At 33.0% G+C, this 26,268-nt stretch overlaps 1 protein-coding gene across 1 annotated transcript in view; it reads left to right on the forward strand.

Annotated features, from left to right (window-relative positions):
- LOC144443246 (ras-specific guanine nucleotide-releasing factor 2-like) overlaps window positions 1-23,051 on the forward strand; it is a 71,147-nt gene extending 48,096 nt beyond the window's left edge. The window contains exons 7-27 of the mRNA XM_078132667.1: window positions 619-812; window positions 2,223-2,333; window positions 2,949-3,066; window positions 3,469-3,641; window positions 4,068-4,134; window positions 4,638-4,789; window positions 7,364-7,449; window positions 9,829-9,864; window positions 12,051-12,302; window positions 13,034-13,194; window positions 13,779-14,030; window positions 15,107-15,328; window positions 16,453-16,562; window positions 18,180-18,292; window positions 18,854-19,030; window positions 19,965-20,049; window positions 20,529-20,726; window positions 21,208-21,287; window positions 21,878-21,995; window positions 22,221-22,289; window positions 22,592-23,051. Of these exons, the coding sequence (XP_077988793.1) occupies window positions 619-812; window positions 2,223-2,333; window positions 2,949-3,066; window positions 3,469-3,641; window positions 4,068-4,134; window positions 4,638-4,789; window positions 7,364-7,449; window positions 9,829-9,864; window positions 12,051-12,302; window positions 13,034-13,194; window positions 13,779-14,030; window positions 15,107-15,328; window positions 16,453-16,562; window positions 18,180-18,292; window positions 18,854-19,030; window positions 19,965-20,049; window positions 20,529-20,726; window positions 21,208-21,287; window positions 21,878-21,995; window positions 22,221-22,289; window positions 22,592-22,708 (2,891 nt within the window). The 3' untranslated portion in view covers window positions 22,709-23,051. The remainder of the gene's footprint in view (window positions 1-618; window positions 813-2,222; window positions 2,334-2,948; window positions 3,067-3,468; window positions 3,642-4,067; window positions 4,135-4,637; window positions 4,790-7,363; window positions 7,450-9,828; window positions 9,865-12,050; window positions 12,303-13,033; window positions 13,195-13,778; window positions 14,031-15,106; window positions 15,329-16,452; window positions 16,563-18,179; window positions 18,293-18,853; window positions 19,031-19,964; window positions 20,050-20,528; window positions 20,727-21,207; window positions 21,288-21,877; window positions 21,996-22,220; window positions 22,290-22,591) is intronic.
- The last annotated feature ends 3,217 nt before the right edge of the window (window positions 23,052-26,268 follow it).

A 26,268-nucleotide genomic window follows, 5' to 3' on the forward strand; every position in this document is an offset into this window, starting at 1 on the left:
TTTGATGACATTATAGAGATCACAAGTCAATCTATTGCACCGAGTGTAGTGATTATCTGAACTGGGATACCCATGTTTGTTAGCAGTATGTAGTTTCATTTGAAATTCAATACATGAATTAGCTTATTACTTTAATACTGCATCCCCCTGGGTTTACTTCACATTGTGTTTTGGGATACACATAAGACAGCTAGTAGCCCATAGTATTCAGTTCTGAATATTATTGATTATTCCCCTAGATTAGATAACATAACCAATTTATATGCATAGCCTATGGGTCAGAGAAGTCAAGGTTTTTTATCATTGATTACTTCATATTCAGTATAAGAACTAAGAACTTTTCACAAGAGCTTGTATTGTAGGAAAAGGCCTCAATATTTGTATAGACAACTTAGGAGAGACGAATTTCAAAAATAAATTGGTTTACCCTGCAGCTAACTCGAGTGACCTGACACTGTCCCCTCTCTTTGAAATGATAGTGCCCCAAAAGGCAATAGGCTATAGGCTACTTTGGGTTTTGTTTTTAAGTGGTTAAAAGTCTCAGCAGACATATTCCTGTTATTTCAATTGATCTTTGTGGTCCTCTTTTTTTTCTTCTCTGTTCTGTCTCACCTACAGGGGATCTGTTTGATATGCTGCTACCCATGTTGAGTATCTATAATGAATATGTTAGAAATCATCATTACAGTTTGCAGGTATTAGCTGAATGTAAACAGAATCCGGCATTCACTCATTTACTGAAGCAATATGAATCAAAACCAGTCTGTGAAGGCAGGTCTTTGGAAACATTCCTAACATATCCTATGCATCAGGTACGTCTCTTTTACAACACAAATCATGAAACCTGAAACAATAATTGCCAGACTGGACAAAAATCTTACTTTAATACATTGCTACATTTTATTGTCTGGTGCCACAAAAATCTTACCAGTATTGCTTCTTTAATTGCCTGGCATGACATACATGTGTAATTAATAACACTCAACTGTCTTTGCACCAATTGTGAGCTACCATGATAGTAACAGTTAAATGTACAAGGGCAGCACATGAAGGTAAACCTAATGTTAACATGTTTATTCTGATATTTTTCAGCCAGTCAGTTGACGAAAATGAAACGAATTATACTTCAATTCTTGTCATACTAGACGATAACATCTGGAAATGTTAATTAGATTCTATATTAAGCCAGACAATAGCAATTACTGTATCTGAGATATTTGTCTAGCCAGACCATAAAATGTTACGTTGGTAAGATGTTTGTTGAGCCAGATGACGTTTCATTTCAGGTTTGCGCAATTTTCGTTGTAACATCTCCCTAGTGGATTCCTTAGCTAATTCACAAGTTTTGAGAGCAAATTCCTCTAGCAACCACACATACATGTAGTATGTTTTATAGTTGTGTTACTTGAACTGTGATGGTTTATTTGTCTCCTGTGGCGCAACACACAGTAGACCGTGTTTTATTTTGTGAAATGTAGTGATTGATTACAAAGACAATGATATTTTTATGTTTTTTTTAAAGACAATAAGTCATCCAGATGCATTACAAGACATAAAAAACTGGCAAGCACTCTCTAAAGGTTGCCATGATTAATCTTTTGATGTAACTCTCCCCATAAATTCATGGCATCCTTAAAGCTAAGATATTCATCTAAACCATCCAAATAGACCATCATTGCATCATCAATTGTGATAATGGCAAGGTATTAATTTAGCTTTTGTTCTGTCCTGTCCAATTGATAAATTCTACCTTCCACTTATCTTGATACATTCAACTGGTATTATGTGACATAGTAACTGTTTATTTGGATAACTATTTCATTAAACTTATGTACTTTAATCTATGAAATTCTTTTGGGACTTAAACTGTAATCTAATATAAAGTATGATAAACTATTAAACTTTATTACTTTGTTTGAAACTTTATTAATCAAGGACCACAGTGGAAATAAGTTTTAATTGCTTTCTTGTGTTATCCTCAGCAGTACTTTTAATATTTGCAACCAGATAAATAAATCTAAATTTCAAATCTTCACAACTATATAGTAAAGGTAAAGATATAACAATAACTGTTAAGATACATTATCAACACTAATATCCAAGTCCTAAAGAAACACAGAATTGCATGTGATATTAAACATCCCAGCAAGCAGAACAAGATCTGAAATTAGCTGAAAATTATCACACACAAAAATGAAATGTTTTGTTATGCATTCTTACAGATTCCAAGATATATCATAACCCTGCATGAACTGCTTGCACATACACCTCACGATCATGTTGAGAGGAAGAGCTTGGATCATGCCAAGAATAAATTGGAGGAATTGTCCAGGGTAAGTTCTATTCACAGTAGGAGTAATATTGATAGCAAAGTTGTTTCAATAGATCGATTTTCCCCTATGTTTGTTTTTCTATGTATTATCTATTTGTTATAGCCACCAGCAGCTGAAGGTCTCTAGAGTGTGCTCACATGTTTCAGACCATCCATCTATCCATCCATAGTTATTCATGATTGCTTTATTTCAAGTTAGAACACACTCAAAGGAAACATGCATTTTCATTTTCTACTATTATATGCATGTCTGCCGACTCCAATTAGGCAATGCATGTCCATATAGTAAGGACCTCATTGAACAATGCATGAGGAGCAAGTTCCAGTTCAGTGTTGTCTAGGTAGTTATGTGTAATGCATGTGATGTGAAATCATAACATATCTCCAGAACGAAAAGATTATGAAATAATGCCAAGTTTATTTCTTGCATAGTGTTTCCATCGCCAATAATTGTGCAAACAAAAGGTAGCCTTTTCACATGTAACATTTGTAGTTGGAATTAATAAGTTTTAAATATCACTAGGTGTTTAAAAAGATGAACCATTTTATATTTCGTACATTTTTAAATATTTCTTACATTTTTTTCATTTGTTACATTTTTCCATTTGTTACGTAGGTGATGCATGATGAAGTGTCAGAAACTGAGAATATTCGTAAGAATCTGTCAATTGAACGAATGATAGCAGAGGGATGTGATATTCTACTTGATGTCAACCAGACATTTGTACGACAGGGTACATACTTTTTACATAAATTCTTGAAATATTTTTTTTGTCAATATTAAATGCTGGACATTGATCTATTAAAATGTCATTTAGATTGGATACATGTGTGTTATAATTGTGTTAATACTGTTGTTAATTTTGTGTTTTAATTATCTAGTAGTGTGTATGACCAGCAAATTTCTACATGTATACAGAAAGGGTAAAATAAGAAGGTATAGGTAACATATGTAGATGTATTATACAACTTATGCAGCTGTTATTAAATAGAATGTGCAAGTAAATCTACAGTATTGTATGATGTCTAGACTAGTCTATATAAAATAGCTGTGGAATGACGGTTAACATAATCGATTATATATACCACACTAGTTAATAAAAAAAATGGCTGTTCACATACTCATTCTCTTTCAGGTACTTTGATTCGTGTGTATGCAGGAGAGAAAGGAAAAAATCGTAGTAGACTTGGTTCATTGAGTAGTTCCAAATCAGATGCGAGGAAAGAAGGAGTTCGACAATGTTTCCTGTTTACTCACCATTTGCTGATTACTACCAGAGGGTCAAGTGGCAGACTTCACCTTGCAAAGGTATAGGGTCAACTCAAATGGACTTTAAAGTAGTATCCAAGGTTTGCCAGTGAATAATAAAGAAGAATAAATTACAATTCAGTCACAATATTCGTAGAGTACATTTTAGAATGATATGACTGTTATGGATATGTATAAGCAATTGTAGAAACTTCATCACGCCCATCCAAACTGTGCCTATGATACATTTGAGTGCTGTTGTCTTCACTTTTAGAGATGTCAGCAGCATTTCAACTGCATTGACTTGGATCAAGTATTACATAATAATTAACAAATGCCAAATTAAATTCATCACGATGTATACTAATTACTTTTGCTCTTCATATCATTTGTTGATGAGTTCCGTAACTACACCGAGTGTGTCCATACATTGTTTGAGAACAAGCATTTACATGTAACATAATATCTGTTTTTTCCATGCTGCAGACTGGAGGTAAGATACCATTGATAGATACAATGCTGGTGGATGACTTTGATCCATTTGATGATGATGGTAAGTATTTTACAGACTAAAACATATTATAATGATTATTATTATTATTATTGTAATAGCATAAATGTACAAACAGTCATGTATTCACCCTTTGGTAATTTGAGTTTCTCCTGCCCAGCAGGATGGGCCTATCTGAAACAATGGCAAGATTGATTGTGTATCTTGTCATTTGATAATGATTGTTGATTGTGATTGAGTTTGTAAAATAACTATATAATATTATGATTAACGTATTTCTGACTCCAGCTGTACAATTTGATTGTGAGTGTTCTGAGTATAAATGTCTGGTTTAATGGTAGCAATTAATGCAATACTGTGAAAGTCCTAAATCTTTGTAATTGTCAGAGACAGATCTGTTTCTTGCAATATCTCCCAGATTTCATTACCAGTGAATTATGAATGTCAATTTAGACACATTTTAAATCTTCAGAAGCTGCAGTTTGAGTATGTCATGTGCAACAGAAATATATTGATATTTTTAACTGATATGTTTCTCATGATAGAGAGTAGTGTAAGCAGTCACACTAGCCAGACAGAATATGATAACATGGAAGTAAAACTAATTGTGGACAGTAAAAGTGGTCCTCCATTGAATATCATATTGGTAGCTGGTACACAACAAGAGAAGAATGCATGGATGAGTGATCTTAGCCAGGTGAGAATCAATCTGTCTATTAGTCGTCTGGTGTACAGGTGTCATAGAAGTTGTTCACAGTACTTCTCCATTGATATCTGTCCTGCATAACTTTTTCAAATTCAGCAATAGTTCTCCCGAGTTCAGAGGCAAATGTTGGATACATCAGATTTGGTCTAGTCCTGGCTTCCTCCTTCCATGCTTTGGTTGCCAAGTAACCAGATATTTGACTACTCAGTTATTTGCTCCTGAACCAGTGACCAGCAAATTGTGCCATACACCTCCGACTGATTGTCTCTGAGAACTTAGGTGTTTACATGCACAAGTCTTTATTTGTCATATATTGTGACCAGGACAATAAATTCTGTGTCAATATTTATGCAGCTCTGTTTTCCCATCAACTTCCAAGCCATAACCATTCATCTTTAGCCTGAAAATACAGTTCCCTGTTGAATAACAATGTTTACCAGACCTTATCATATTGTCATTGAAAGTTTATTGTACATAAGACATGAGGGCAATTATTACATTAGCAAATGGAGCGCCTGTCTCAAATTGTATTTCTTTGACATAAAAAAAGACATTAGCTCCTGACTTGCTATTGCGTTTGTTTAAAATAATTGTGATAAGATAATCATTTATTGTCATTACTTTGTCGAAATTCATCATTTCTGTCTCAATCGACCATCCTCACAATTTGCATAATGAACTCATTTATTAATTGAGAACAATTGTCTGCTATAATATAGAAGATAATTAATGGACAGTCTTATAATGAAATTAATATTAAGCTTCACATGGTGTATTTAAGTAGACAATTAATACAACTAACTGGATAATTAATCATACAATAATTGATACATTTTATATCATAACTTGTGATAATGAAAATGATAATTAAATTAAAGTTGTAAACCATCCTTTAGCATAACTATGCATTACTACATGTTAATATAGTAATTATGACTACAAATTTGCTCTCAGGGAGAAATTTCAATCAACGTTTAATATAACTAATAGCCCAATTATAAAATAAACACACAATTATTTATCAGTAAGTTGCCAATGTCTGCTGACTCCATGTTGTAACAAATGATGAGTGGAAAGTTCTTTTGTTAGCTTGTGCCATTTTGTATTCAGTTGTACATGATTTTGGATTATTATTTTTTTGTAATATACAAACCTAACACTACATTTTGAGATTATATATGGAATATTTGTCAGTAATGTGAACAAAGTGAAGGATGCTCATGCTGTACTTCTAGGCTAGAGCAAGCCATTTTAAATTAAAATACCAAAAAATGCTCACATTATACTAAACATTAGAACTACAGTGGCTTTAAATTTGATCAATGAACAAAATCTTAAAATTATGTAATATTTTACTTATTTGGCAGATAATTGATACTCTGAAATTATTATAAATGCTCATAAGTGTTTTTCTGCCAAGATGAAATCTGCATGAAAATACCTTTTACTCAGAATTACCATGCATATCTTTCTAGACCGTGAAAATTTCCTCCTGGCAAAACAACCAGTTTCTTGCTCAGTACGAGTTAATCTTCTTTCTCGCAAGGGGGTATTGTTTGTACACAAGTACATGTAATTAGTAGTTGGGCAGAAGACAATTAAATAACGAGTACGTTAGAATATAGTTGCCAATGATAGCGTATATTTTTGCCACTGTAGGCACTGTTCACAAGCAGATTTTTGACAAAAAATGGTTCACAGAAACATCAAGTTCTGTAGTGTAATTTGAAAATCTTTCTTTCCTTCAATTTTTGCACTAATTTTGGATTGATTTCTTGACAAATTTAAGTATATTTCTGACTTGTTTTTGGTCATTTTCAATGATAGAATTTTGGGCTCACATGAAGGTACGACATTCATGCTACACTATCAGCTATCACTCAAATCTGTACTACTCTGTGGGTATCTGCTACTAGATCAAAAGATTCAGGCAGTACAAGGAATATGTCATTAGAAGTTCAAACAGAGGTCACAAGATTAAAATCAAATGGACAGAATGGTTTCTGTTTTTGGTGATAAGATTATAAAAAAAAACAAATATTGTGATATTCATCAATTGATTGTACTAGACAAAATACCAGACCTTCACGAGAAACTGATGTTTACTATTGACTCTGGCATCATGGTCATTTTGACACCCTTCACAGCATAACTATATTTGATTGGCTGCAACCAAATCTGGTGGGACTGTGCAGTATACTACAGTTTAGTACACTTGTGGTAAGCCTGATAGGACTAAACAACACAACATATCTCACAGTCTAGTAGTTGGTGTACATGCAAGACAACAATTCTAAACTGTGCTTTCTTCATTCTAAGGGCACTTTGTTTCAAAATGGTAGCACAGTAGGAAATCAGAATGTCAATGACTTCCTAGTTTGCCAATTACCCAATTCAGAAGTATGTTACACAAACAGATTTGTATCATTTTGTTTTCGCATACTTTCATCATAACTTTACCTTGCCATTGAACCTCAACATCTGAAAATCAGCTATGCTCTTGTCTTAACTTTTATTCATAAATTCATATATTAATATGAATGTGTCTTGATTTTTTTCTCATAGTGCATAGATAATCTTCATTACAATGGACTATTAAATGGTAGTTTAGATGGAACTCACTCTTCGGTTCATATGCCATTGTCTATCAGGTAGAACACTTATTTACTTCATCATCCATATCCTTGTAATTTCATATATTATTCTTACTTTATTCATTGTACTTCTGGGGTAAGTGAAATAATTGTTTCAGTTCAACCACATCAGCAATGTGTTTACACTTTGTATTGTTATTACTGTCCACTGAGGAACTACTCTTATATCTAGGAGAGATATCTCTTCAAATGCAGCTTGAAACGTCAAGCAAAATTTAGTCATCAGTTACATTTACAGTAATTGATAATTATGATTACCCCAATATCAAACATTTTGTCAATTTGTAAATATGCATGCTGCATGAAAATTGAATATTTTGTAGGGAGTGAATACATCAACTGATGTGGCGTTTAGATCTCATCAAAATTGAAAGTGGGGAATTGGCATTACAGTTAGATTGTTACAAAATATCTGTTTTCTGTCTGTTCTGCCATGTGTGTATTATCTACTTGCCTTATATGAATGAATGCTACTCTTTCTAACAATGCTAATCTTTCCACCAATACTGGTCTTTCCACCAATGCTGGTCTTTCCACCAGTGTTAGCCTTTCTACCAATGCTGTTTTTTCTACCAGTGCTGGTCTTTTACTACCAATGCTGGTCTTTCCACCAATGCTAATCATATTACCAATACTGGTCTTTGTACCAATGCTGGTCTTTCCACCAACGGTAATTTTTCTACCAATGATGGTGTTTCCACCAATGCTTGTCTTTCCATCAATGCTAATCATTGTACCAATACAGGTCTTTCTACCAATGCTGGTCTTTCCACCAATGATAATCGTTCTACCAATGCTAATCTTTCTACCAATGCTGGTCTTTGCAATAATGCTAATCATTCAACAATGCTGGTCTTTCCACCAATGCTTGTCTTTCCACCAATGCTGGTCTTTCCACCAATTCAATGTTAATGTTTTTACCAATGTTACTCTTTCCACCAATGCTGGTCTTTCCACCAGTGTTGGACTTTCCCTAAGTGTTAGCTTTGCCACCAATGCTGATCTTTCCACCAGTGTTAGCTTTGCCACCAATGTTGGAATTTCCCCCAGTGTTAGCCTTCCCACCAATGCTGATCTTTCCACCAGTGTTAGCCTTCCCACCAATGCTGATCTTTCCACCAGTGTTAGCCTTTCTGCCTACTGAATGTTACTCATCCTACCATTGCTAATTTTTCTATCAATGCTCATCATTCCACCAATGCTATAAACTTTCTACCATTTCTGGTCTTTCCACCAATGCTAATCTTTGTACCCATGCTGGTTTTTTCCACCAGTGATGGCCTTTCTACAATGCTAATCTTTCTACCAATGCTAATCTTTCTACCAATGCTGGTCTTTCCACCAATGCTTGTCTTTTGACCAGTGCTAATCTTTCTACCATTTCTTGTCTTTCCACAAATGCTTATGCTTTTCCAGGATTTAAATCAATCATCAGGGATTTCCTTTTTGAACGGATTTTGATTTCCTGGAGTTGTTGTTTGAACGTTTTGCACTGCTTTTGTACATATACATGTACTTGCCCCTTGCTGGTCTCGCTTCCAATGCCATCTGAGCAGGGCCAGAATCACTTTCCCTAGAGTCCTTTCCACCTGCCCTTGATAAACTCCTTACCATGTTTTATATTTAAGAAATCTGCCCTCATGGTCATTGTACCCTTGTAATCCATGTACAGCACTTTTATTAGGCGAAAATAAAAAACATGTTTGTTTCCGATAACATGACTTAAATAGGTACTAGGTGCCAATTTTATTTTACATTTACATTTTTTCAAATAAATACTTCAACCCAAAGACAAGATACTCGTTGGTCACAATACTTCCGTAACAGGTAATGAGGTATAAACGAAGTAAATGAAGACAAGTTAACTAATTCAGAAGTAGACGAACACAATATACAGACTGTGCTATCATAGGCTGAAATAACATCATTTCGCTTGGGGAATGTGATTTTTAAAAAGTAACAAAGATACTTTGGCAAGAAATTCTACAGTGAAATAGAAGTAAATTGTCATAATTTTACCTTTTTGCATGTAAAAAAATGTTTAGGATTGGCGGCTTAAACTAGGGTTGGTCAGGTTATCGGAAACACACTATTTTTTTATTTGGCCATATTGGCATTTTCAACAAAGTACAGGATGACAACAATATTGGGATGGTGGGAATTGTACTGAAAAGCTGATGCTTTTACTTTTATGCAACATTTTGTTAGTACATTCTAGCATGCAGTGGTGAATTGTTTAGTCATGTTGCATGTTAATGTCTAGTATAGATATTTTACTCTCCCTAGTACAACAATTGTGAAAAATACCATTTGTTTTCTACCTTGTTCCCATCCTTTGTCATGTCTTGTACCCACAATTCCCTGCAATGGATTTAGACGTCGTTGTCGAGCAGTGCTTGGATTGCAATATAGGTAACAATCCTGACTACTAAGTAATGAGTGTGTAACTGTTTATTTCCCCTTGTTGATACCCTATTAAGTCAAACATTGATTTTTAGCCAGTGACAAGTGAAAAACATATAACCATTTGGGAATTCCATGTGTGCAATATCACTACTGTTATTGGTGGATACATGTCACAATCTTATTGTAAAAAACTGTCAACACTTGTTTTAAATGAAAGTCACTGACTGTCAATCAAAGTCTTTCTTTATGGGTAGAGCTTGAAGTTCATTATCTGTTTTTTGCCATAGAAGCATCTTTATTGCTATTTCATCAGTTACATCACATATATACTGACTTCCATTTGTTGATTTCATTCATTTCAACAATATACACCGGACAGGATGAATTGTCTTGTCACATTTGGGTTTATCACAGCAATCAACTTCAAGTGTTTTCATTTTATTAATCTTTCTTACTTATCATTTGGTTAATGCAAACAGCTATTATTTAAATGCAGCTATTGCTTCAAATGTTCCATTTTCTTGCATGTCCACTATTTGCAAATTTAAACATACATACAATTCTTTTGGCATTTCTATCTATGAACACTCAAATTAATCTAAGTAATATTTTCAACTATTGCAGTCCATGATCTTGATTTGTAACTGCAGTGTTATATATCATAAGCTGTGTCATAATTTTTTATTGACTATGTCTTTCATTGATAACTTCTTTTTTATCATAATATTTCAACTTTGCATGAAATGAGACAACATTTTGATAATACACACTGTTAAAAGCACAGTACAAACTGCTTCTTTTTGATGAATTTTTGTTCCTATTTACTAGTATTTCTTTGTTGCATGAAGTTGAAAGTATTTTTATATACTCCCTTCATAACTGATTCACTGATGAAAGTTATTACCATTAAAGTATTCCACATATTGAAGCACGTACTTTAGTGATAGCTATGTTCTGAATATGCTAGTGATAAAAGAAATAATCTTTATTACAAAACATTTATGGTAGTGCAATTTTAACAAAAGGAAAGTTACTACTTTTAAGTTTTATGTATAACAAACACTAAATAGTGTTTTTAAAAATTACCCTTGACAATGAAATAAAAGGAAAGCAATTACTATAGTTGCCTTTTTTGATCAACGTAAGTAGCATAATTATATGTAAAACTTCAACTTTTCATGAGAAAAGCAGTTTTAATACTATAGTGTGTAGGGTGAAGTGTTCTGATATGTAATATCTGAAAAAATTGTAAATTGAGCAAAATAAGGCATGTTTTGTACTTGGTAATTTGCCAATTAAATCACTTCAAATAAATACATAGAAGAAGACTATATGTAACCAGCCAGTTATTTTTAAAACAAAACAAAAAACATACAAGTCTTAGTCAAACTTTTAGGTCATCATTACAAGTATCAAAAGACATTTATTTGAACCAAATTGTTCAATACATCTAGATGGTTATCATTTCTTAACAAATTGTAAGTGAAATTTAAAAATTTATTCATAACTATAGGATTGATATGTATATGTATTCATTTGTTTTATTTTGTGTAGGTCGGAATAACAAATGCATATAAAATTATATGAAGTGTAGGAGTGATTACTGTGAGCTAATCTTGTATCATATAACATTATGCATAGTAATATGATGTTACAATCTTAATCTGCTTAAGAATGGGTTTCACCAACACACATAACATTTTTGTGCAGTTGGAAAGTCATTCCAGGTTGTGGATTCAGGGATGAGAAATATGAGTCAGGAATATTATCAAAACACACTGTAGTTAGACAGCACTGTGAATTAATACCTGACATTATGTCACCTTAGATTCCTAGTAAACAAATCTGAGGTGAAAAGGAGGAGAAAGGAATCTAATATCAAAATAGTACATTGTTCTTTGTGCATGTGGACAGTACATTGCACTTTGAATGTAGGCATCATTGGAGTACATTGTCTAGACTCATACCATAATCTGTTGTTGGGATAAACTTTGAATATGCAAACCTCCAGTGAAAAGGAATCAACCCAACAAATGTAGAGGAGACATACATGATCGAATACTCTAAACTTTAAAGTCCTGTGAATATTGTACTTTTTTCTACTTTAGACATAATAGTATGCAACATTTTCAGAATTCATTTACTGTACTTTAAACTTAATTTTAGAAACTTATCTTTGTCATACTTTCCAGGTCAGATCCCCGATTGTTCAAGGACGATGTTGATATACGGTTCTGTCGAACTTTGAATTCATGTAAAGTACCACAGATACGTTATGCTAGTGTTGAGCGTTTGCTCGAGAGACTAACTGACTTGAGGTTTTTAAGCATAGACTTCCTTAACACATTCCTGTTAACTTATCGTGTCTTCACCACTGGCAAAATGGTCATAGAAACACTCAAGAAAGTCTATAAGAATCCAGAAGCAATGGAAAGTCTCTACAAGTAAGTTATTAAGATGTTGAAATTTGACTTAGTATAACATATTAACAAATGCTTAATAAGAGTGTACCATATTTGTAAATATAAAAACTTACATCCAGGGCAAGTGTCAGTATTAGAGCAGCTGCATTATGTTAGGATCAGCCATATCAATTCTTGGTACCTGCTATAGCATTTTACCTCAAGCAAGAGGGTCAAATAGAACAAGAAAGTTGACTTATTTTGACATGCACCCACAGCTGTAATTTAAGTGTAACATGAAGCAGAAGTCATGGTGTCAGTTAATTCCCACTCGTCAATTATGTATCACTGCCTTCAACTTGTGCTTGTAAATGAGAATGGGTTTTTTGATAATAGTTTTCTTGATCAAAGTAACAACACTTCGTACGTCTGATGTACAAATGTAGGTTGATGCAGACACTTTTATGGGTTTGTTTATATCTTTGTAAGTTTGTCAGTCAATAAACAGTCACTCTCAATTGATGTGTATCATTCTTGGTAAACAGGCAGGCATCCAGGTGTGTTGTTTAATAAAATACTTTGACAAGATACCGACAGTAATATTACATTGTGTCTTAAGCATGAACCTTGCCTCATTCCTGATTGCCACAAGCAAGCAAACACACCAGTGTGATTTCAAAAGTTGTACTAATCTTTAATATTGGTACACTATCAATGAAGTGTATACTTCATGAGATAATTAATGGAAAGAATAAATGTCTTATTTATTGTAGTTTGAAGGATGATGCTACAGATGCAAGCCCAGGAGGCAGTGGCGCAAGTAGTCCGACAGTATCGTCACATGATACACCATCACAGTCATCTTCACAGCTTAGGACATTTGATTCTGGAGCAAGTATAAGAAACCATCCTTTCAGGAGGAGCTTTAAGAGATGTAATTCTTTTAAATCTTTTTGTGTGTAAATTTGTAACGTTTTGTGCAGAAGAGGTCTGTTTATGTCAGAGACAATTTAGGTCCTTCAAGAATGTGCTCATGAATATCAGTAATATCTTACATGAACAGAAGTTGTACATATCTACGGACACAATCATACATCCCTTCTACCAATATCAGTTGTAATCCACTTCCAGTAATCTCTAGCTTTTAGCATTTGAAATAAAGCTTTCTGATTTTAGCCACAACTGGAGTAACTTCTCTCTCTTGCTTATCCACCATTCTCCATCCTCTACCTCACAACAACCAGCCTTCTAATATGCCTAGCCACAGTGCAAAACAACAATATTTGAACAAAGGTGTGCAGCATAGGCAAAATATACTATTCCAATGAAAATTATTGATATATACACTTGCACTCTGGTAGCAGTTTTGTATATTCTAATTTACAACATTACAAGTCCATTTTCATGATCATGATTTCATACATTTGTCATAGAAGATTACCTGCTTCTTATGATGATGATGATGATGATGATGATGATGATGATGATGACGACACTTCTATGTTTTATTTTCTACAGCTGAGAAGTATCAGGATAAACTAGATGAAGAACCTGATCAAGGGAAAACAGATGGACCATCACCTCAGAAATCTCCTGCCGTATCACGTGGATCAACACCAACCAACTCACCACCATTGTCACCTACAAAACTATCCCCTCCTAACGACACTCTCACATCATCACCAAGGAGGCTGTCACCAAAACGGTCAACACTTTCAACAAGTCATTCTGCACCAAATATAGCTGGTCTTGTCAAGGCATTGAGACCTGGTATGTAGTGCCACAGTTTACAGTCTTAGAACTTATCCAGACTTTTTAATAGTAAACACTGAATGATGTATTCATCCATTTTGGTGAAACTATAGAAGTTAACTATTGTTCCACAGACATAGAGAGAAAATTGCATGACATTTTTTAATAAGGGGTCATAGGTGTCAGAAGCGGTCAGTCCAAACGTTCAGGTACTAATGTTTTCTTTCTATTTATTTGCAACAGAAGTTTACTTCTCTACAATACTGATCATGAATCCTAAGACAAAATGACCTCATTGTTCATAATTATGCAAATTAGGTCTATGAGTATTAATTTGATCAAAAGGCTTAAAAGAAAAAACTGCTGGGCTAAGATTCACCCTGTTGATTTTGATAATCCCTGGAGTCTATAGATGTAAAATTATCAGTTCATTACATGAATAAATTCTTGGGATGCAAATTAGGAGAAACATTTGTGTTTTGGTAGATAAACTCGAAGTCAAAACCTTTTGGCCATTGGTACTTGATAGGGGTGTTAATGTGGATGTTAAATTCAGAAACTGTTCAAAGCAAAGTGATTAGGTCGCTGATATGCAAATTAGACCTAAAAAGTTATTTTAGGTCAATAGGCCAGAAATCTAAAACCATGTAACTGGTGCATATAATATTTGGTGGAGATTTTTCCAATGATTTTCAAAACAATTATATTGGAGAGTGCTGGCACTCCAAACATAGTAAGGGAAGTATGAGGGCAAAAACAGGTATGAATATTGGTAAACTCCAGTACATGTCCAGTACTATTTTCATCAAATCTGCAAATGAAGGCATATGGAGTTATTGCTTGCTTATTAACAGCATATTTTTTCAGTGTAGTCAGTTGTGCTACAATGCAAGTGGGGAATTGTTCAAAGTAAAGTAATACCATGGGTTTCAGTGTACAGTCAGTTGTGCTACAGTGTAATTGGCAAGTGGGGAATTGTTCAAAGCAAAATAACAGGATGGGTTTCAGTATAGTTAATTGCTCTACAATACTATCAGCATCTAAATCTGTCCAAGTACAACTTTGATTTGAGTGAGATGTTTGTCAACTTGTAGGAAGCACTGATGGAAATGTGTCGCCTAGAAATAGTGTGTATCAAAGTGAAGGCCCTCCTACAACCACGGTGACAGCAGGAGTTGTTGTGACATCATCACGTCAATCCAAACGCCGCTCCAGCACATCAGCAGCAGCCACTGCTTTTGCAGTTGCTACTGCTGCAGCTGGTAACCCTAGAGACAGCAAGTATAGCAAGGGAACATTGAAACATCACAGGGCAGGTGGGTGATCTCAAATAACAAGAATATAAAAATATGACCCGTAGATTTATGTCATTTTTCTTCAAACACGTAAAAATAAAATTCTCAGCTTGCTGTGACAAAAATTAAAGGTCACAGGAATGCACAATAAAGGAATACATTATGCAAAGAGAAATTACAAAAGAAAGCGAAATGCAATAAAGAAGTTGCGAATTAACAACAAATTATATTGAATTTAATTATCTACAAAATTAATCCATCTGCCACTACACCATCTAGTGGCAGTGAGTTGTCTAAAGTCATTCCTTCAATCATTCATACAATATTAATAATAGATACATGTTATAGATATGTGTATACATTGTACATGTAGATAACAGAGTTTTCAAGGATATACCAAAATATAGATTTCAAAAGAAAATTCCTGAAGTTTCCATCCGCTTTCTTTGTGTACTTATGGTTATGTCAAAAGATTGATTAGAAATTTGCAAATGGCAATTTTACTAGTTGTTCACTATGTAAGTTAGAAAGAATAGATCATTCTAATTGTTATCAGTGCAAAAGGGGTGATTTATGTATACATGTAGAAGTGGTCTTTTGAGCATGAGACTGAACATAAAACCTGTACATGCATCCATAGAAAGAGAATTAATGATTTATAGTCAGGAGATACTGTGCTTTATTCAACAAATGTCATCAAAGTTACAATGGAATAAATTGCTAGACAGTCCCTGGTGTGAACATAGTAATACAAGATTATGCAGTGTGTGATTTCATGTAAGCTCGGATCACCTCATGAAATATATTTAGGTAGAATCGCGCCTCGATCATGCAGTGAAGAATTTCACAGAGAATCAAAATTCTTAAAATCTTTCAACTTTGCCATATTGAAGCCTGCTTCTGGTCCATTTGTTCTTCAACCATAGTGTAAATACAGTATTTGGCGGCCATATTGGATTCTAAAGTGGCTTAATTTTGATATTTTGACCTATATATTTCAAAAATTGATTTAAATTAACTGAGAATGGGTTGGAGTATTAAACAGCAAAGTAATGGCAAATGTTTAAACAGTTTATTTCTGAGACACATTTCACAATTAAACTACCGTGTACAGTATAATAATTAATTTTTCTCTTTCAATATAGGTTCAATTGATAAGAAGCCCAGCTTGAAACGTAGAGAATCTGTCATCAGCACAGCTGCAACAATGAGAGTTATAAATGTCATGCGGCATTGGGTATCCAAATATTCACAGGTAAACTTTCGAGTCTCAAACTGCATAAATTTAGTTTAATAGGAATGAATAGCTGGTCAAATACATTATTTTGTTTACTTCAATTTTAGTCAGTATACTTTTCCAAAAGAAGAGTACATTGAGATGTATGCACATACAAAGAATAGATTACGCATAGTTTGTTTAATATTTGATGAGATTTGATTTGATTTGATGTGGTTTGATTTATGGCATTTATGTTAAATGAAATGTCATTTCCTATTGAGTACACTTTGAATGGTTTCTATTCAAGTACTCAATTGGCTAAGTAGATCAGAAAACCTTGCAGAATTACCATGGCTGAGGTTCAAAATAACAAAAACCATTGACTACATTAAACATTGATAACTGTTTAGCATGTATCTATGATGAAGCATAAAATTAAAGACAATACAAAAAGGACATTTTTATTAATTTTGATTATTTCCAATTATTAGATGATTTTAATATGAGCCATTATTTTGAGCGAGAGTTGATATCTTAATTTATCCTCTGCTGTAATATTGCGCAATGGGTTTAGAATTTGGGGTGAGAAATGGTATCTTTTATCATCTGTAATATTGTGCAGTGGGTTTATGATTTTTGATTTAGAGTTGATATCTTTTATTGCCTGCTGTTATTGCACAATGGGTTTAGAATTTTGGGTGAGAGTTGATATCTTTTATCATCTGCTGTAATATTGTGCAATGGGTTTAGAATTTTGGGTGAGAAATGGTTTCTTTTATCGTCTTCTGTAATATTGTGCAGTGGGTTTAGAATTTTGGTTTAGAGTTGATATTTTTGATCGTCTGCTGTAATATTGGGCAATGGGTTTAGAATTTTGGGTGAGAAATGGTATCTTTTATCATCATCTGCTGTAATATTGGGCAATGGGTTTAGAATTTTGGGTGAGAGTTGATATCTTTTATCATCTGCTGCAATATTGCACAGTGGGTTTAGAATGTTGGGCGAGAAATGGTATCTTTTATCGTCTTCTGTAATATTGTGCAGTGGGTTTAGAATTTTGGTTTAGAGTTGATATCTTTGATCGTCTGTTGTATTATTGTGCAGTGGGTTTAGAATTTTGGGTGAGAGTTGACATCTTTTATTGTCTGCTGTAATATTGCGCTAAAATGGAAAACAATTCACGTAAGGTAATTAGAATTAGAGGTGACATCACCATATGAACAATTCATGAGGTTGATGATTTTAGGTCAATTTTCATCACATTTGTAATTTATTTGGCAAAATTGAGCTGAAGTCAGTGAAATGATACAGCATACCTGTTGAGCTAATGCAAACCATTGAATCTCCTTTTCGAGCAGGACTATGGTCAAGAGGTATGATAAATCATCTGCTGATAAATAGTGTAAAAATTAGATTATGTATTTAGGAAATGAGAAGTTGAGTATCTTGCATTCATAGAAGGCCATGCAGAAAACCTTTGCATTGTATGGTAAGGGAGACCATAAGTGGGTACTCAAATTAATTAGATTGTATGAAAACCATTACAGTGAAGTTGATTCAGTCTAAAAGATTGCATTTGTTACAAATGCCTGGCAACTAGTATGATTGTTACTGCTATTTCAACTAATAATGGCCGATGTGGTTTTTCATTAGGATTTCATCAGTGAAGGAGACCTTCGAGAAATGGTCTTAGAATTCCTTGAAGAAATTGTTGCTAATGGAAACCTACTTGCAAGTGAACACAAAGCTGCTGCAATTGTACTACGGTAAGTTGACTAGAGTAAAAAAGTAACCAATTTGTAATGGAAACTGAGAATGTATGTGAATGGATTTGTTGGATAAATATTTGGTTGCCTGCGGTTTTAAACTAACAATGTAATGATCTGAAGGATTATATTAAGTGGCTCAGGCAAGGATCTTGTTAATTAAAAGTTAATTATTTTGTGATGACAGATTGTTGAAAACGGAGATTAATTTATGTTTTATAATGAAATGAAATCAGTCCCATAATTATTCAAGATGGTGGATATTCCTGTTTATTATTCAGAAAAAATCTGGCAATGAAAACATTTCATTTTTAAGTCTTAACTTTTAATAATCAGTGGTACAATCAAAATTAATTTGTTACATTGCCCAGATGTGAAGATATATAAGCATTAATTTTGTAAAATTATTCTTCAGCTTTCATGAAATCATATTTATCCAGTCAAAAAATTAATAAAATGGTACCATATAGGTTCCATACTATAGTTTGTCAAAATACCAATAAATAAAGAAATATAAAGCTCAGATGGAACTCATTTCTTGATTCTCATATTTACTTTCAGGACTTTACAACAAGAGTTGGCACAAGGCGACACAAAGAGATTAAATTTAGATGAGTTGTTGTCACTTTCTGTCAATTATGTCGCCATTGATGACATGTTTGATTCTACTGCTGCCCTAGACTTAGCAGAACAACTGACATATTTGGACCATAAACTCTTCATTGCTGTACCATATGAGTAAGTTTCAACTTCCAAATAGTTTTATTGTAAAGCTGCACTAGTTGCAACTGGAACATTTTTACCCTGAACAATATTACATCATCTATTGGTAAACATATATTTCGTAGCTCTATGCACGATAAAAATCAAGTCAAATTTATTTTTGAGTTTGTAACCAAAAATTAGCTCCCTCAACGGTGTGATTCCAACCTGTTTCTGTACTACTTATGGATAACACTGAAAAAGAAACTGATTCAGAAGCTTTCTTCTACACCTGTGGACTTATTCATCAGATGTCTGGATTGGTCAGTTTTGGTTTCTCAAAATTTCAAACCAAGTATTAGTGTTTCAATACTTTTTAAAAATTTGAATGTTGATAAAACAATCTACAAATTCACTTGTATCAAATTAAGAACTACTGTTATGTGATAAAGAAGAAATCAAATAGTGTTACATACTGCTGTTTAGTTCTAAATATTTATATGCACATGCAAGCGACCACTTAAAGTGGCCATATGGATGAGAATTGGGTATTTATTTTGGATTTTTAATTTATATAACAATTTATCATGGCTTCCTACTTCAAGAATCAATGTGAAACAACATATGCCAAGACTTTGTTTGTCACACAAAAAATTACAAAAGATTGTATGTACACTAACAAACCTTTTTACACATGATTTAGCTTTTTGCAATGTATTGAGATACAAAACCAGACTTGCCATATGTTGTTTTCTTTTGATATTTCAAATAGGAAGTCATTGTAAAATTGTTTTATAAATTAAAAATCTAAAATAAATACCCAATTCTCATCCATATGGCCACTTTAATTTATTGCACACTTGATTCAATTTCATTTGAATGAAATGTCGAAAGAGGAACTCTTACATAAAGACACTCAGACTAGTAAATAGCTCACTATATCATAACATGATTGTTTGTACATTTACAGAGAATTTTTGAGTCAGTCATGGATGAAATCTGACAAGGCTACCAAAGCACCCTACATCATGGCTGTGACTAAACGTTTTAATGAGGTTAGTTGATGAATGTAGATTACACAATTGTATTATTGAATGCCACATGCAAGCCAAGTTGAATGGAAACTACAGAATTTATGTCCTGGTTGTTCTACATGTCTGTGTCATTGTCAACAGTTGTCTACACCATTGGTACTGTGATGCTTGAAATATGAGTCAATACAGTCGTAGTCATAATTAATTTCACCATTTCTCCTTAAAATTATGTATGTATATTTATATGATCCTTTGCTATTTTTCTTCAATTTAGACAGAATATCTTCATGACCTCAGAATCATGTCACTCTTAGCCTTCCACTCATAGTAGCAAGGCCCCTTAGGTCACTCAAATTTACTTGGCTAAATGAAGAAAAATATTGGGACTATCTAATCATCATAAATATGTGTCTTTAAGTGGTATTACTAACTCGTTCTTTGTGCTTATAAGTTCATCCAAGTGACGCATGACATATCTTTCATTTATATTTTCTGCACAGGTCAGCAAACTTGTGGCATCTGAAATAATACGTCAACCAAATTTACAAGCAAGGGCAAGTGCCATAGAGAAATGGGCAGCAGTAGCTGATATATGTTTATGTATACATAATTATAATGGTGTGCTAGAAATAACATCAGCTTTAATGAATAGTGCTGTGTACAGACTCAGGAAAGCTTGGGATAAGGTCTCTAAACAGGTAAATGCCATTAAAAAGTATTTATATTTATAAATTTCTCATTCTCTAATCAAATTTGGAATCCCCCCCCCCCCCCCCCCCCCGAAAAAAATAAGATAATAAATTTTTTGATCTGATGCACAAAGATTTACTTTAAAAGCCTGACAGACCCTACTAGCGATTACAGTTTGGAATGAATATATGTACCCTAGGCATGTACAGTATATTGTATATATTTAGAAATTCCTTACAAATGGATTTAGTGAAATTGTCAATTATGAACACACACGCAGACACTATTTTATTAGCAAAAAATTGTATGTCAAAAAGGATTTAGCAGTTTATTATGATTAAAAGATAGATGGAAACTTCTCAGAGATTAACAACTAAAGTTTATTATTTGTAGAGCAGTTTCCAGTTACATCTTTTAGAAATAGTAATGTAGATAAAGTCAAGAGGTGTTAAAAGATATTCAATGTACTTTTTTTTGCAACTACTACAGACCAAAGCAATGCTGGAAAGGTTGCAGATAGTTGTCTCTTCAGAAGGAAGATTCAAGAACATGAGAGAAGCATTACATAGGTGAGTCATTGTTAAAAGATTATCTGATGCATGCCCAACATGTGTGTGCATGCCTAAATGTTTGAATATAATGTTTTTATCTGTTAAACATTATTTACATTGCATGTTATTTTTAATAGCCATTCATAGGATGCAACAAGTGAAAATCACCTTCATTTTACCAATTTAACCAGTTGATGGAATCGAAGGATGACAAAATTAATAGGAATCTAGCTTTATTTTTGTTTCATACCTTTAAAGTTAAAGACGAACTGCAACTACTCATTAATTGATCAAATATAGGTGTTTGTACTTTGTAAAAAATTATTTGGATTTGTTCACCATAGTATATTGTATAGGCACTATGAACTATTTATGCAACTTAATGAATTGTATATTGTATTAATATTTGAGCCAGTGGCCCATATTATGCTGATATAAACTGTTATTACAAGTGAAAATCATCAAATACTGTTTGTATCATTGTGTCATATTTGCATATTGTAGAATATTCTATATCATATTATTTCGATATTGTACCATTTAATGCAATGATCAAGCTAAATTGAAAGTGTCTTACTTTAAGTCATGTTCATTTTGTTTTCTTGTAGGATTGACCCACCATGTATACCATACTTGGGGTTTTATCTAACAGATCTAGCATTCATTGAAGATGGAACACCTAATATCACAGAAGAAGGATTAGTCAATTTCTCAAAAATGAGAATGGTATGTATGTGACAGTGTGTTAGAAAATGCTATTAGAAAAGTGTCTTGCAATCAAACGTTCAATCACATTCAATGTTCAGCATACTTCAGGCATTATAGACACTGATGTACAATAATTTGATATTACGCCTTTGTTACTACATTTAGTTTGTTTAGCAGAAGTATTTCTTTCATCTCTATTTGATATTAACTATATATATATACCATCTTTTGTTTTCTCTGTAGATAGCACATGTGATTAGAGAAATTCGCCATTTTCAGCAAACACCGTACAAAATAGATTCAGATAGAAGGGTAAGTTGAATATACTGTGGTCTTTTTATTTACACATATTTTACCACAACTGAACTTAGGATCAGTATTGCTGTAGTCATTATGTCATCAATTCGGCCATTTTTGACAGAAATCCACAACTTAATGTGCAATATCTCAGAAAGTAAAAAACACAACAAAGTGTTCAAAATGTAGACACAGGTATTACAGAAGATTCAACTTCGCACAAAGAAACTGATCTGTGGTTTTAAAATCTAAATGAAATACTAAAATATAGTAGAAATCAATTATGTTAATTTCATTTCATTTCCTTGTAATATTAGATAATAAATTATCTTCTGGACACAGACCATATTATGGATGACGATGAGTTGTATGCACTATCCTTGGAGCTAGAGCCAAGACAACCTCGTCCAAACAGAGTATCCGCTAGTCTGTGAAAACTTGGTCACAGCTGAGTTGAACAGATAGAATGCTGCAGCAGCTGATGTAAAGTATACTGCCTTGACAATCACATCATACAGTAGCTAAGGTCATCACAGAGCAGTGAACAGGATTAAATAGATTCACTGTAGAACTGATTTCAGTAAATGTTATCCAGCTTCACCTTGTATATTTCCATAGATCTAGCATTCTAGGGTCTATGTTAAATAGCACTGCATTGATTAATTGATTCCTTATCAGCACCATATTAACATTTTCTAAATGGAAGTTTTCCACATCTCTTCCTTGTCCATGTGGGGAATGACACTCATGGGTCTATCATTATGAGTTCTAGTCATCCATTTGGCCACGATGCAAAGTTTTTCTCTGGCATTCTTAAAATTATTTCATTCAAATTTGGCACAAAATGTAGATATTGCAATAAGCATTTCATAGCATTATAATAGTGTGATTATCTAATTTTGTATGGCTGTGCAACCAAAGATGGAATCATTTATATATGATATGTTAGTATGCTTCTACTCGCTTGCTTTTGGCAGTTTTCAAATTTGGTATTCAAAACTAATACATAAATGTAGAATCAAGTCAACAAATTTTATATAATATAACAATCGTAAAGAAACCCCAATTTATTTGCCAATCAACTGTGCAAATTGTGAGATGATTTTTAAAGCTGATTCTAAATACGCAATGCAACAAATTTGAAAGTGGTCCTTTATGTATGTTGCTTTACCAGTAAATTCAGTCAAATCAATCTATTCAAAAGTGCATTATAAGATAAAGAATCAAATGGGCAATTAACAGCCATACCGAGCAGGTGCAATTGTTCTCCTGTGTGGAGCTTATGATGTCATAGAGGGAACACTGGTTTCATCTCTATATAAATACTTCATGATGGCCAAAGAAGGTATGCATTAACCGGACCATTATACACTAGTATAGTTTAATTTGGGTTTTATGTAGGATATTATTATTCACCAGAGGAAAACACATCAGAACAGCTTCTGCTACTTTCATGGTGACTATAAAATTGACCTATGGAATCATTCCATTTGGTATACAATATAATAGACCATATGGTCCTAAGTGTGTTAGTGTTTGAAACATTTTCATTGGTGCATTTTTAATGGCTTTGACTTTCAAAGGCATTATCAAAATCCAGCTATTTCTAAGATGATAAAGAAAAAAGAACAAATTAAAAACATCTTATATAAACAAGTGCTTATTTATTATTAAGATTTTTTTTTTGTAGGTTTACAGTTGGAGTACTAAATGGTCAGATATTAATATCTAGCCACCCATGTCATGTTTGTTGACACTGGCTCTGGATATAATCTGTTAAAGGCCAAATCAGGAGTGAAAAGTGAAAGGAAGGTTTTTTAAATGATGATTCACAACATTAATTTGGTGATTTATACATTAACCTGTCATTAACTTCCCCATTCAATAATGTCTTCTAAACATCAAGAGGATTTTAAATCCATTTATTCCTTGCTCTTTTGTACTACATAGGTGTGACTTTGAATAATTAACCTTTAACCCAGAATGATTGACCTTTAACCCTATTCCTATAATGTAAATGAGGGTTTACGTTTGAAGCTCAAGGTTAATGCAGATAAATTACACTTTGCACTAACTAAATTCAAAAGTAATGGTCAGCCTTTGATGAAGACATTATATAAAAACCTGAATCTCATTTCAAGTATTAACATAATTATCTGTTATTTATGTAGCCTACATAATCAGAGAGGTCTTATATGTAGGTTTTGTGCAATATTTTGTGTAGTATATGTATTCAAGTTGAGGTATGATGTATATATGAATATTTTAAGTCATGTATTTGTGTGATTTAATGCATCATTGTAATTATTTGGAGACAGGTGATTTAAAGAAATGCTCCAAAGGCTATAACTCAAAGAAACAATCCACTAAAAAAAGCGATTGTCCACATCATAATAAAGAGGGAAAATGGCAAAGACAGGGCTTAACCCATATTTAACATTCCACCAAAAAGCTTTATCATAGCTCAATGATAACAGCATTACACTTTATCTAGAATGCCCCTCAGAATAAACTGTGTGAACTTTTTCTGTTACTTTGTTCAAGAAAACTCAAATCCATTCTTAGTTCAAATCATGAAAAAAATAAGGGGTCACCAGACAACTTTTTTTTATTACATAGAGGTCAAAAAGCCATTTCTTTCAGAATCCAATATGGCTGCCGACAAATGTGTTAACTCTCAAGCTTTCATATGGCAAAGTTTGGAGAGATTTTAAGAACTTCGATTGTTTGGGATATTGGTCCCTGAGGTGCATTCTGCCTTAAATCAAACATTCTGATGACAATTTTGATGTTAGTGTGTATTTAATTATCATAGATATGTAATTCTTTAATTTATAATTGGTTATCAAAGAAATTTCTGAATGTCCCATCTTCCTTATCAAGACATTGCTCATGCATAAAGAAAAAATTTATGATTGCATGTGTACTAGCATTGCCTTTCATGATATTACAAATGCTTACAATGCTAGAAAAACTTGTTAAGAGATAATATCTTCACTACTTCACTACAATAACATTTTCAGAGAAAATCATTTCAGTAGTTTCAAATATTGTACAATTCTATTAAGATTAATAGTAATACTTCACATCAATTGAAAACTAATCAATGCAGTATCAATAGTTTCAACTTGGGGACATTATTCATAAAACCAAAAACTCTCTAGGACCATCTCTTAATTTTTTGTCTTAGTACTTACTATGTACATGCAAATAAATGTGCTGTCAAAATTGAAATATTAACAACATATTCATAATGTGAAATTTGTATGAACAGTGACTGGAAAACATGCCTTTGAAGTTGCCTTTTACAAATTATTATTCGTCATACTATGTGTACAAACTTTTTGAAAAAACTCAGAATTAAATTATTAGGAGCTTCTTTTTTTGTCTTTTAACTATCAACTTTCATTTCTGCCTCAAATTTCATAAGATTCTTATATCAAATATGGCCTTTTTTTCTATTTTGAGGGAATTGATTAAGTTTGAGTCAAGAATGATCTAAGTCTTTTATTGTGTTTTTATAAAGGTTAAGAGACAAAATTTCTAAAATATGTTGTTTATGGGCATTATGATGAGAAAGTTAAGAACTTTGTAGAAATTTTTAAGAAACTATAAATAAATTGTATTATTCTGTTGAATGCTATAAATGCATAATTTAGATGTTCACTTCAACTACATAAATGTCTACTGAAAGGCTATCCAATGACCATAGTACAAAATTTAATGCTACAATTGCTGTACTGATAAGCTTGACCTATAGGGATAACACACATGCAAATTCAACCTAAATTTGAAGAATATTTAAAAATCTTAAAAAATTATTATTCACTGGTCAATATGTAATCAATGTTATTACCTCCTTGATGGCAATTTTGACAATCAAGTGTCTTATATGGTCTTACTCTCATACGCTAAATACCACTAAATAATGTTTGTGTAGTATTGGTCTTCGAAATAAAGAACTTACCAGAAATGTTTACATTCTGTTCAAGAA

The sequence above is a fragment of the Glandiceps talaboti genome, chromosome 12 (assembly GCF_964340395.1).
Source record: "Glandiceps talaboti chromosome 12, keGlaTala1.1, whole genome shotgun sequence".
In the NCBI taxonomy this organism is placed as follows: domain Eukaryota; kingdom Metazoa; phylum Hemichordata; class Enteropneusta; family Spengelidae; genus Glandiceps; species Glandiceps talaboti.